Source organism: Ambystoma mexicanum, chromosome 6q (assembly GCF_040938575.1).
Source record: "Ambystoma mexicanum isolate Mex_15411 chromosome 6q, UKY_AmexF1_1, whole genome shotgun sequence".
Classification (NCBI taxonomy): domain Eukaryota; kingdom Metazoa; phylum Chordata; class Amphibia; order Caudata; family Ambystomatidae; genus Ambystoma; species Ambystoma mexicanum.
This window is the reverse complement of record NC_090937.1, coordinates 939,481,988-939,495,711: the sequence shown is the minus strand read 5'-3', so window position 1 is coordinate 939,495,711 and position 13,724 is coordinate 939,481,988. Positions and strand designations below refer to the sequence as shown.

The 13,724-nt window shown below is 43.0% G+C and overlaps 1 protein-coding gene across 2 annotated transcripts in view; it reads left to right on the top strand.

Annotated features, from left to right (window-relative positions):
- The window catches only part of AGA (aspartylglucosaminidase), a 339,637-nt gene extending 330,999 nt beyond the window's left edge, over nt 1-8,638 (top strand). For both annotated transcript variants that reach the window (XM_069631452.1, XM_069631451.1), the window contains one exon: nt 7,399-8,638. In XM_069631452.1, the coding sequence (XP_069487553.1) occupies nt 7,399-7,499 (101 nt within the window). In that variant the 3' untranslated portion in view covers nt 7,500-8,638. The remainder of the gene's footprint in view (nt 1-7,398) is intronic.
- Nucleotides 8,639-13,724: the final 5,086 nt, after the last annotated feature.

Here is a 13,724-nt window from a genome sequence, read left to right as displayed (position 1 = left end):
TGTCATGTATTGTCTCCTGTGGAGGGTCAGAAGGAGGACCTCATCCGTCTTGGGCTGTTCTGAGACTGCGCTCAACTAATCTTATGCCCCCTTTTTATACTGTTTTTGGTGCTCATTAAATGTAATCTTCAGTGCCAATTGCTGAGGCTTACATTTCTTCACCGGGCACTGACCTGGTTGCAGTAACTTGTTTATTGGTTATTTTATTTATCAAAAATGTCCTTACATAATTACCTAATCAGACACTTGACGGTATTCCATTGTCGTGTCTGCAATTTCTTATTCGATATAAAGAATTTCCCTATATTAATCGTGTCCTTGCCCTACCCTAATCCATCGACATAGAGATTCTTGTACTATGTTCCATCTGCTTAGCCTAATCGGTCCATAAGATTACAGAAAGGGATTTTATTAAACTGGGTATTTCCTGGCTATGTGTCGCGCAAATAAAAAATAACCTTTTGGGCCTTTCAATTACTGAAAGATAAATGCTGGCTTTTTATTTGACTTGATGGGCATTTCACCATACATCAAACCTTAGTATATGTATTTATATTGTCAATAAACGAGCTTTTTCTAGTCTCTTTAGAAAGGTGTATATATGTGTGCATTGAATGCATAGCTACTTGAGGCCTTGTTTTGGTATTGTGGTCATGATCTATGTACCTGCAGTGAATGCATGAGTTTAGTATATTACTGTCTATATAGAACCACCTGTTCCAAACTGACTTTTGCCAATCTATATGTAAGAGTTTGCATACCAGGTGTGTATGCCGTTCACAACTCTAATCACCCAGTTGTCCTTATAAACCCCTGCTTCGTACATAATTTGAATGCCTTACTTACAAGTAGGTTTTGCAATATATTTGAGAATGATACTCCAGTTATGCCGCCTCTTCGACATCTACTCCACTACTGTCCTACCTCTATCAATATCCTCCCCTGCTCTCCCACCACTCTGAGTACATTGGACAGACTCCGTCTCCTCATAGTCTAAGGCATCATGGGCCATACAGTAGGGGGACAAAGCTTGGGCACATTTGGAGTAGCAATTGGCCTGGGGTTTCGTGCGCTCCCGTACTAGCTGGAGGAAGACTTTCTAAGTAACACGATGCCCAATGGGGGGTTCCGATAGTATGTCCACTGATCACATAGCACAGGTTACGAACTCCTAGACAACCACTGCTGTTTTTGGTAAAATTATCTGATGTATAGTTTTACCTCTTCTTCATTTACTCACCCATACAGTCACTTTGACCTCTTCATGTCTCACTTCTTCTAACGGTATCTTAGTCATTACAGGAGGAGACACCCTGTACCCACCTTCTTTTCTAACCCATATTCTTCACCATGCCCCCACCTGGACCCCAACCCTACAACTATCCTTAAAATATCCATTGCCACCTTGAAAATGTGAAGATGCAAAGATAAGATGAAGTCAATCCATGATGAAGTAAATGTCTGACAAAGTAAATAGAGTAAATGTGGAAGACATGTTCTAAGCAAGGGGGATACCAAAATCACAAACCATTTTAGCAGCTGCCTTTTTAAACTTCTTTCAGTTCAATTTTTAGGTGGGTTTTAAGTCAACCCTTAGCACATTACACTTCAGGTCACCTAAACCATACAGCCAGTTATCCGTTCACCATAATTATGAGGGCTACCAGTGTCAAAGCAATATCTATGGAACTCCTTGGTATTTTTTACCAGGTTAGGTTTTGCAAAGGAGGATGTCCGACAAGGGAACCAATTTCAGGTCTCACTATGTAAAATCGATGTGGCAGTAGTGTGGTATTACATAGAAGTTATCGATTGTCTTCCAACCTCATACCAATGGTCTGGTGGAAAGGCTTAAAAAAAGCATCCAACATGGTTTGGAAGAGCCCCTCGGAAAAAGAACATGGGACCTCATTCTACCATACCTCATATTTGCTTGTAGAGAGGTTCCTCAGGCTAGACTTTGCTTCAGTCCTTTTGAAATACTCTTTAGTCATCCTGTAAGAGGCCGTTTTTTCCTTCGTCAATTGAGGTTTTAAGTACCCCCTTGATTGTCCGAGGACACCGGAAGAGGATGGCAAAGATTTTGGCTAGAGCAAACTGTAATCAAAAACTGGTATAATCAGAAGGTTTCTTGGGTTATACTCGGACAAGAAGTTGTGGTGATGGAGTCTACCACAACCAAACCTTTGTAAGGGAGCTGCAATTGTCCATGCATGGTGGTTTCCTCACTAGGGTAAGGGAACTATATTTCTATCAGTGTCCCTAAGAAGGCTCCTTTTGTTTTCCACATCAATAGGCACAAACCTTACCTAAATGTGTGGAGATGGCTAGTTTTCCCTTGGCTTTATATCGGGAGTAGGGAGAGAACATAAATGCATCCTAGACCTCATTCAGAGCAAGCACAAAGATAGTTCAGTGAATGGATATTCGTCACCACAGCAAACATTTAATAAACGGAAGTGATGCAAAGCTTTGTTGAAACATTGTCTCCCTGTTTTCACTGACCTAAGGTCTTTCCCTAAGGTGCAAGCATGACCTAAACACTGCATAATAGTGTGCCTGTAACAACTAGAACTTAGAGTATGCCTGATTAAGACACCACATCAAGGCTATAGTGGCAAGGATATTGGATCTTCGATGTGATTCAGCCACTAGTGGTGCTTGGTCCCGTCCTGTTGTTCTGCTACCTATAAAGGGAACTAAGTAATTGAGACTCTGTCTTCACTACATATGCTTAAACTATCACAAGACAGATGCTCACTCTTTGACCATGGCTGATAAGCTTGTGGGTGAACCTATCACAACCTATCGGTGCTCTCCGTGTACATCCGTCATATTCATGCCATGTTTTTGTGCAGCAGGATGCTTTCTTACAGTGTGGAAATTTAAAATTGATTGGGTGGAGAGTCAGTGATATGGTCTTGTGAGGCAGATGGAGTGTAGGAACGGTGGAGGATTGCCTGTCTACAGCAGTTGTCATCACATGAAACTTGGAAAAACATTTCTGATTGCAGTCTCCTGCAAACCATCTGCATTTGGGAATTATTTCCTGTTTGTCAATATGGCCCAACATTTGTAGCATTGATGCTCTTTGTTGTGCGCACACAGCTTAAACCAGTACACTTTCTTCTCTATGAATTACTCTCCTTTTACAACTCTTCAGTTCCCTATTCACTTTTGAGAAACTTAGTAATTCTGTGTTTGTTGGGTATATTGAAACTGACACACCTGTGCTCACTGGATAAACATGTTGCCCTGCTGTGGTAAGTGGGCATAATGAAATCTGCCCATATAATCTTTCCTGGCTTTGCCAAGTGGACAGTGCAAAATACCGTACTGATGTGCTAACCATGACTATTAGTGTCCAACCTTACTGTGCTTATTGAGTATAAAGAAGCCTGCATTGCTGTGTTAACGTCTCTTGGTGAAATCTGGAACTGCTATGCAAACTGGGTATAATGGAATATGTCACTAATGTCCTGGGTAAGGGCATTATAGCTTCTGGCTTTACTGTGCAAAAGTGTCATATTGGAACGTGAAACGCCTGTTCCATTTCGGCATAGTGTAAACTGGCACTGCGTTGCTAACTTGTCATATTTTTTACTTGAAGAAAGTGGAGATTATATTTTTTACTTGAAGAAAATGGAGATTAGAGTATACAGCTGCCCCTCCCTATTTTGTGCAGGTCTAGTGCTACCTCTTAAAAAACACTGCAGATATGTAAATCAATTCTGCACTGTGCAATGTACATCCTTCTGATTTAGCAAGTGCAGGGGCAAGGAAGCCGATGTTGTCCTTAATAGTTCTGGAAGAGCAGGGAGAGACCTGTTTGGCGGAGACCTTCATAGAGTGGACAACCCTAGTGACCTTGTCTGATGTGATGGGAAAGGCTGAGCGAGGTTAGGAGGCCAGGGGGGTGGAAGGAGAAGGGTGGGAAGGGGAGGAAGAAAGAGTGCTCAGGATATCCTGAGTTTTTGCAGTGAAGTGGGTGGCCAGTGCAGTGCAGAGGGCCTGAGAGGGAAGAGGCGAGGTAGAGACTGCAGAAGAATTGGCTAGTTCCTTGCAGATTTTAAAGAGTTCAGCCGGGTTGTTGGATGCTGCAGAGACAAAGGCCAGGATGTGGGTCCTCTTCTTACAATGAATGGTGAGACAATATTGCCTTTGGAGAAGGTGACAGGCCGATTTGTCAGAGAATGAGCCTGTGGTCTGACACTTCCGTTCTGCAGCTCTGCATTTGCGCTGCTAGATCGGAGTCGTACCAAGTGTTAAACTTCGTGGCATGGTTCAGGCGGATCCTCATGACTGGGGCAAGAATGTTGAGAGTATTAAAGATGGCGAGATGGAGGTTGCTGAGGGTAGAATCAAAGGTAGAGTCTGCAGTGGTAGGAGGGGGTGAGATGAAGGCGGATGCAAAGGCAGCAACTGGCACTTATTTCATTGGGCAAATTTCCGTGAATGAGGTTGGCAGAGCTGGGGGAGGTGTGGTCAGAGGGTTGAAAGAACCCATGTCGGAGGAGAGGAGGGAGTGGTCTGACCAGGAGAGCGGGGTGGCGAGGGGGGGGTAGAGAGCGACAGATATGTGTGGATAGAGGCATCAAGAGTGTGTCCAGCCAAATGGGTAGGACCAGAGGGGAGCATGGAGAGGGAGAGCGAGGTGCATAGGTCTTGAAAGAGAGTGGACGCTGTGCTTGAGAAGTAAAGGCGGATGTTTAAGTCACCCATTAGAAGGAGTTTAGAGGAAGATGTCAGGAGAGAGAAGGGAGAACTCGGCCCATTCAGAGAGGAACAGGGTGATAGGCCAGTGGCAATGCTCAGGGAGGAGGTAGGAGAGATGACCAGCTTGCAGACCAGGCTCTGCGAGGAAGAGTATGGTTGGGTGGGTACTAGGGAAGAAGGGACCCACTCGGGGAAGATCAGGGCATCCCCACCACCAGAACGGTTAGGGCGGGCTTAGAGATGATCTTGTAGCCATCAGGGAGAAGGGCGTTATGAGTTGGCATCGAACCACGTCTCAGTAAGAGCGAAGATATAGAGGTCTATGCCTTCAAGGAGGAGGCAGATGTCAGCAGAGTGTTTGATAGCAAAGCGAGCATTAACCGTGACCAGATGAAGCAGGTCTCTGCCTTTGAAGGTTTTCCGAGGAGGGGTACAGGGGTGTGGTACACCATTTGGAGGAGGGGGGAAAAGGGACAGGGAAAGAGGAGGTGGTGCAGGAAGGAAGTTGATGAGGGATGGCAGGTGCCAGTCAAAGAAGAGGAGGAGGTTGGTTTGCGGTCCCTGAGCCATGATGGTGCCATTGCAATCAACATTAATGATACACCTGGATGATTAGAAGCCTGTCAAGAGTACTTCCCATTTAGTGCCACCATTAATGGGTGAGGATAAGAAAGGAGAAATGGTAAGATTAGGGGTCCATAGATCTGGAGAGGGGACAGAAAAGAGGATATCAGTGACAATCTGTCTGTAAATTGCGCTGACTAAGGAGTCTGCAATGGGTAGACCAGGGTTGGTGGTCAGGAACTCCTTTTTTTTCTAATGTTTTCCTTCCAGACTTCATGTGAGGAGGAGGATAGGTGATTGTAAAGCAGTTAGAATAAATAAGCAAGATAGTGAGTGCCTTAGGGATGCCGGAGAGATAAGGATGGAGGATAAAGACTGTATGGCATGAGCACAAACTCACCAGGCGGCCTAGTAGCCGAAAAGGAGAGCAAAACGATGCAGTAGAAACACTTGGGTGCAAAATTGGTTGTGCATTTGTTAAACACGCCTAGATTCGAAACTTCTCAAACAGCACACAAATGCAGTAAAATAAAGGAGGTATAGAAGGCATAGGCAAAATAGCAGAAAATTGGCTTTGGCACAGCTCAATTCAACATGGCTGAGTTAGTGAATAGACATCAGGTAGTCAGAACATAACTCACAGGTGCTCTGCAATGGGAGGACAAGGCTCCAGGAGAGACGCATGTTCTTGGAGTAGCCAGCTGCATGCTGGGGGATTGTTCCATGGGGTGGGAGGTGATGGAGCGTGAGGTGCTGCAGGGGAGAAGATGAGGGATGGGGAGCGTTTCCAGCCCGCCAGAACCGGGCAGGCACAGACGGGGACCTTCGGAAAGGTCCATTGTGAGGGGGCCGGCCTGCCGCTCCCAGGATTGGTTCTTTTGGTGTGGGCTGGCCAATCGATGAAGCAGCTGTGATGGCTGTGGGAACACTGCTCTACACAAAGAAGCGGTAGCCATATTGGAGGTGATTCGAGTTGCTGAAATCAAACGGCCCAAATGGCCCAGCAAGGTTATACACCTTGAAAACGTATAGCTAACGACTTTTGCAGAAACATGTAGGATTCACGAGATCGCCAGCAAAATATAGGATGTGTGGAGCGCTGGATGCTCAAAATTTTGCCAGAACTTGCATGTTAAAGCCCATCTGGGCTTACATTATTGACGGAGATGCCTGCACTGCTCCTGCAGCACAGGATGAAGATCTAAGATGAAGGATCTCTCCCACGATGCTGCTTCTTGGATTGGGGGAATGGAAGGAGGCAAGCAAAGACAGGGGCCTTCCTTAGGAAAGGGTCCTTATTCAAGGTATCTCTATTGTTTTGGACGCATCATGGTTATCCAAACCTGCAGACATCATTTGAAATTGCTTTTCGTATCAGATCCTGGAAATGGAGCGAGTACCTTATCATATGATGCCTGTACCTGATCAATGCCTGTGCATCTGCTAAAACGAATGGGTTTGCCATAGCTAGTCTGTGAATGGTTTTGTGTGCAGAGGTTGTTAATGTCGCCTATTATGCGGAATGTGTAAATTGGATCGTGTGCAAGTAGCAATCTGGTATAAAATAATTGTAGCACAGAATGTAATGTGATTGGTTCTTATCATTCAAAGGACATAATGTCCAAACTTGTTTTAAGTCCACATAGGAACCATACATTGAATCATGTATCTTTATGACGATCTGAAAACTGACATTATGCCAACTGTCTCATTAGTGAAGCTTAGATCCTTAGAGAATACACTTTTCTGGTCAGTGCTGCTTATTAGACAAGCTGCTGCTTTGTTCTTTTACTTCACACATTTCAGTGTTGGATTAGATTGAGGTGATCTCATTGCTTCTCATCAGGAGATACTTACCCTAATTTATCTTGCAAACTTTTAAGTTGTACTTCAAAAGTCTTAGGTGCACACCTCACACACACAAGTAAATGCTGAATGGATCACGGCACATTTCAGTTTTCACTTGAAAGAAAAGTACTGCATTCCCGACTTTGGGGTAAATAGATTGTAAAAGGAAATGTCTTGCTGCTTTGGTGCTATTAAAGATTGAGTCCTCAACATAAAAGCAGCATCAATCTACACTGACAACTTGTTGACCAAATCGTTTCTTTATTTTAGGCGCTGCCTGCAGTAAAGCTCCAGGATTCAATCAATTTCATTTTATGGTTTACACATCTTCAGTACATCAAGCAGTAGAGAAAGTGGTGGACTGCAGTTAACGTTTTAATAAAAGCCTCTCTTCAGACCCTTTCCAACTCCAAATCAAGTATTTTTGAACATCTGCAAACCTAGATTTGTATTCTCTGTCCTATTGCTTGTAATCACAATTTACTTATTTCTTCTTTAGTCTACCTGCTGAAATGTGTCACTGTCCTGTGTATTAAAATCATCACCCAGTTACTGTTTTTCAGTAGTAGCAAACCACTGTATTTTATATAGGCTGCATTGAACTTCCTTCTGGACTCCAAATGTTCTATGTCATTTGTGAAAATGCTTCTATTTTAGTGAATTTCTGAAAGATACCATACACCTGTAGTACAAAGATGCCATGGTAGGGCCTCACAGGACGTATGATTGTTATTGGAAAGATCATGCCAAACAAAGACAAAAAGACCAGTGATCTACATGGAGAAAACAGTATTTATTCTACTACTGTGCTCAGGGATGTTATTCTCATTGGGTTACTGTTATATATTCAAGACTCACACTAAGCCTATAGGTTGATGACTAAAAGTGTGTACTCCTCAGATGGTTTAAGGTCTACTTGCTATTTATAAAAACATTTTATTTTGTAAATGAACATGCACGCTGGTTGCCCGTAATGCTCAAATAGGCTCAAACAAAGCACTGCAGTGGGTTTTAAGGCTAAAGCCACCGGACCTTTCAAGTTAAAAGAATGGCTGCCATGGAAAAATGAAAGGGAGGTCGGAGAAGATGAAGACCAGAAGGAGGGATAATGCAGAGGAAGAAAGCCAGAGAGAGAAACACAAGTTTTACCTGAAAGAAAGACTGGAGGAGCAGGTCACAAAAGGGAGGTGTGGAAGGAAGTGGATGTCTGAACGTTTAGAGTGTAGGATATCTGATGTAGCTGGTGTTCTAAGCTTTCTGATGGGCTAAGATGGACATACTAGTTGCTAATTATAAAACGGTTCTGCTTCTCTCTATAGAACTGTTTTATCACAGATTTCATCATGCGTTCCTCACTGGCTTGTTTTGTATCTTATCTTCTGCTTTTTCTCAATCATATGAAGCTCATTTGTATAAGCACATTGTCACCACTTTAGATGCATTACCAAATCATGTAGTGCGACTTTCAGCAAACTGCAAATAAAAAATTTATATTTTTTCATGCTCTAAAGTTTTGTTTCCCAGCTGTCTCATTTTATTCTCCGCCCCCCCCCCCCTACATGCTAGCCCCTATCCTTCATAGTGTATAGGCATCTGCTCATTGGGGATGTGACCAGAGCCATTTGCATCACAATGCCTTCACCTTTACTTTTAAAGGAAAACGCGGTTGTGGCCATGGAGCTTTGCTCTGTCCATCAGTCAATCCCTTTCTGCGTGGACGGAAAGGGTCCTTCTCTCTCTCTGGTACCTTCAGACTCATGGCACATATCGGTGTCCACAAGGTTCTGTGTGCCTCCTGCAAGAGCCTCTTCCTGGTGCTGGACCTGCAGGCTCTTTGTCAGGAGCACCTTGTGGCCAATTTACAGTTGGACGCTTGTGCAGCCTGCGACACGCTTGTATCAAAAGGATTTAAACAACTGACTGCAGCGCTGGAGGGGAATTGTCTCCAGTTCCCTTCCAGATAACCCGAAGGACTGCACCAGAGAAAAGACCAAGATGGCCAAGGTGAGTACCCCTTTGCACCCCAGGAGGCCAAGTCCTTTGCTGGGAAGGCAACCACCATACGAGTCACTCCCCTGAGGCCTATAGGCTGTTACTGGCTGTGGTGAGGGGCTAAAATGTTGTTACCAAATCTAGGCCTGAAGTGGGTGCCTATAAATTTGAGGACTGCAGCTTCATGGCCCAAAGGCGTAAAGCCTTCTGAGGCTCTCCTCGAGGTCCCAAAGGTTACTGACAGGAGCATTCCCACACTTGCAACGGCTCTGCGCCTGACACTTTCCCTGTAAACTGCAAACTGTGCCACATGGCACAAACAAAATGATGGGCAGACTCCACACGGTCACAGAAAGTAACTCCTTCAATTCAGACCCGTTGTCTTGTGACTCCTCTCCTTTTCAGATTACGGCAGGACACAGTACCCTGCAACAGAGCTAGTACCCTGGTCTGGCTGTCTCATACTATGCCTAGACATGGCTCTAGTAGAGTAGAGTGGTCCTCTTCCCAGATCATGTGGTGTATGGCTTACTTTGACCCATGGTGGGTGACTGTTTGACACCTGATTTAGGTCCCTGGCATCCATTCATCTCCCACTACAGTGGTCTCTTTATCTCAATCTCAGAGCACTAGACAAACTTGTGAGGACATGTTTGTCAGCTTAATGGGGCTTAAGGGTCACAGTAAATGGCAAGGCTCCTCGATGTCTGTCATATGCAAAGTCATGCCACCTACACATATCTCCAGCCTATGCAGCATACTCCAGCCCCTTCCTTTGCTGACTCTGGTGAGTCCACCATTGTTTTTGTTTCCCCTGTGGGACCCCGTCACCCAGTTAATGTCTGTGGAGCACCTGAGCCTACTCAGAGACCTTTCAGGATGAGCTGGTTCAGCCTCTAAGAGGGAGAGGAGGGAGAGTATGCTTGATTCCACCACAGCATGCCCAGCATGGGTACCATTTTGGGAATATCTACGCTCCCAGGGACCCAACTGGAAGGTAGTGGTCTGGTTGAAGGTATAGTATTACAGTCCGCTTGATGGTAAAGCATCACCCTACAGAAGCATGTGTTGGCACTAGCCTTTAAGAAGTGGCAAAAGCCACATTCATAAAAATGCAATATAGACTATCAGTGCACACATGTGTGGAAGAGTTCTTGTAAAAGGAGAGCTAATATGTGTTACATCAACTCTGGGTGCAGGACAGAGAGGAACAAACCTGGCACAAGGTAGACTAATACAATAAGGAAAGAGTCCTATATTTGAGGACCCTTGTGTCCCCTGCACTGTACTGAATCAACAGTCAATCATACATGGTAATGTAGATACTTTTTTAAGAACAAGTTGTAAGAGACAAAAGTGTCAAAAATACCAAATAATTTTAATCTAACAAACTATTATCAGAAGTAAGGTTTGGAGCTCTACACATTTCGGAGTTCCACACTTCGTCAGCATCAAGTGTTAAACATTGTGCTTCCAGAATCTTATATTCATCATCTATCATCTGCGCATAGTTGAAATTGAAAAGCAATTGGGGTCATTGTCGGTGCAATGATGACCATAAACATTTTAGTATGAGAGACACTAACATTGGATTCCAAGTGCTACACATTAGATAATGAGTTAAGATACTGTGGTGGGAATTAACAAGTATGCTAATTCCAGTGTATAGGAAGCAGTCTTCCACGGCATGAGTACATAGATCATTGGTGCCTGCTCAGTCACACATGTAAGTCAATTATGAATAGATATGTTATTTAGCTGACAATGTCCAAAACAACTTGCATGGATCTATTGCATATTTGTTTTTTAATACATATATAGCTGTGCCATCATGGAGCTAGAAAGATTTTTTGAGCCATCATTAATGATAGCTAATACTACTGGAACACCAGACTGTACGGATTTCATAAGAGGGGGAGAAGAAATAGGAGGCTTCATAGGAATACCGAAAGTTCATGATCTGTGTTAAGTCCAGAGAAGGCTGTCCTATATTGTCATGAGCCTGGCTTCCAACTGTCTTAATTTCAGGAGGAGGTTTCCCTCTCTCGCTGTGGTAGTGAAACCTTTGCCATTCCCACACATTTGATGTCCTAATCTATTTGATGGACATTTTGCCAATGTATGGCTAATGGATATTTGGCCTCTTGCTCTTGATTAGCTATTATTAACACATTTTCTCTGATTATGATTTTAAGAGGTCTAATGGTACTACCAATATAGTGTAAACCACACAGACAAATGATGCAATTAACGACAAATTTAGAGTTGAAATTAATGAATTAACATGGTAGGTACCCAATGTTCCAAAGTCCACAGTCCTGGTTTCCAAAGCATAAATACACATTGAACAACTGCCAGATTTGTAAAATCCATTATTCTGTGCCATATGGAGCTATGGAGCTATGTTTGTGTACTCTGGGGGTTATACATAAATGAAGGGCATAGTATATTCTTCAGTGTACTTGCTTTACTATATATGAAACTTGGATTTGGGTCTAACCACTTGCTGATATCTTTGTCCAACTGGAGCAGATGCCAGTTTCTCTTGACAACCGTATATATCTTTTGGCTGTCAGCATTGTACCTAGTGATAAGTCTCAATTTGCTAGGTTAAGTAATCTTATCACGTACTGGGGGGGGGGGAATCAACTCTCTTCATGTTGCATACTTGTTTCTCAGCTGTAGTAACGATTCTTCTCTTGTATCCTCTTGCTAAGAATCTCTTCTTAATCAGTTGGCATTCCAGTTTGAAATCAACAGGGTTGGAGCAATTCCTCATAGCCCTGATGAATTCTCCTTTTGGAATATTTGAGATCACTGACTTTTTTTGACAACTGTCAGCATGTAAAAATGCATTGACTGATGTGCTCTTGCGGAATGTTTTGGTCTCGAACCCCTTTGTCATTGAGATTGTCAAATCTAGGAGGTCAATGCAAGTATCACTGAAAGTATGTGTAAACTGGATTCCCCAATCATTGGTATTTAAGAATTTAACGAAATCGAGCAAACCTTCCACAGTACCAGACCATACCATAATAACATTGTCTATAAATAGTTTCCACACATGAATAAATGGTAGGAAATACAAGTTGGAGAAAGCAAGTTCTTGTTCGAAATGGTGCATGAATAAGTTTGCCAGGGCTGGCGCAAAGCTTGCTCCGATGGCTATCCCTGTTAACTGTTTATAATAAACATTATTAAACAAGAACACATTGTTTTTGAGCGTACACAATAATAAATCCTTGAGCATTTCAATATGTTCATAAAAAGAAGCAGAGTCTTGATGGAATACATAGTTGACACTTTCGATTGCTTTGTGATGATCGATAGACGTATATAAAGCCTTCACATCAAGCATGACCAGTAGGAGATTGTAACAGAATGATAGGTTCTCGAGTATCTGTAAGATATGCATAGTGTCTCTCACAAAAGTAGGTGTCTGAGCAACTAAGTGTGATGAGCATTCATTGATGTAGATAGAAATTGGTTCCAAGATACCACCACTTCCACTGACAATGAGCCTTCCTTCCGGGATATTGACAAATGCTTTTGGTATATATTGGGCTTGTGTATAACCGTCCCTTTGGTTGCATTTTTGGTTTGTGCATTTATTTCATGTAACATATCTATGTATTTGGCAAATGATTCATGTGTGATGCTTTAAGCCTCGGAAGAAGAGCAGTGGTTCGAAACACATGTCAGGCTGACCTCCAGTTCATTAAATTATATGCACCTAATGCATGGACTTCACTGATTTGTGCGCAGTGTGAATGTAATTGTATTAGTTTCCTATAATTGTGGAGTACTTGGCAATGTACCCATGCTCTACACTCACCTGCAGCCATCCACTTAATTGATTTAGGTACAAGCGCTTGGGTCTCTACTCCTGCCAACGTTTTTTTGTTAAAATAACATTCTCCCATAGTAAGGATTTCTCATTCACCTGGATTATATTAAGTTTAAAGACCAGATTTCTAAGTATACCATCCACTAATAGGGGATGCAAGGCCTATAATTCACACTGAATAAAACAGAAATCAAAAGGTAAAATCAACGGGTGGGGGGCAAAAATCTATCTTACATCAAAAGATTTCACTATATGAATCTCCATGATACAAAAAAGTAGAAAGCATTGGGCCTTACCTCCTAATGTAGGAGTGAAGAGCCACAGGCAGTATCTAGTGTAGTATTCTGGTCAGCAGGGGTCAAGATTGTCAGCTTAATATATCTGTATAATGGGAAGGTAGAGAGGCTCACATAGATGTCGGAGTGAGAGAAGGACCGCCAGCATCTCGCAATGTGGGTGCCGGCATTACAAAAATGGGCGCCATTTAAATTGTATGATGGCATCAGATGTAAACAAAGTCGAGCGGGTGCACAGTCTGCTCCAGTAATGGTCTAGTGTACCGTTTTGCGTATATGTATATGTCTAGTACATATATTGAAACTAACTTTATAGAAAGTTATATTACTACATGTCATGAATAGCCGTTAGGTCAATAAGCATTTTTTACAAAAATGTGCATCTATAGTGGTTGGGACCCAGGTGGGCCTGAAGTTATCCAATACGCGGAGGTGGTTTAAAGTGGAGGGTCGGTATAGAA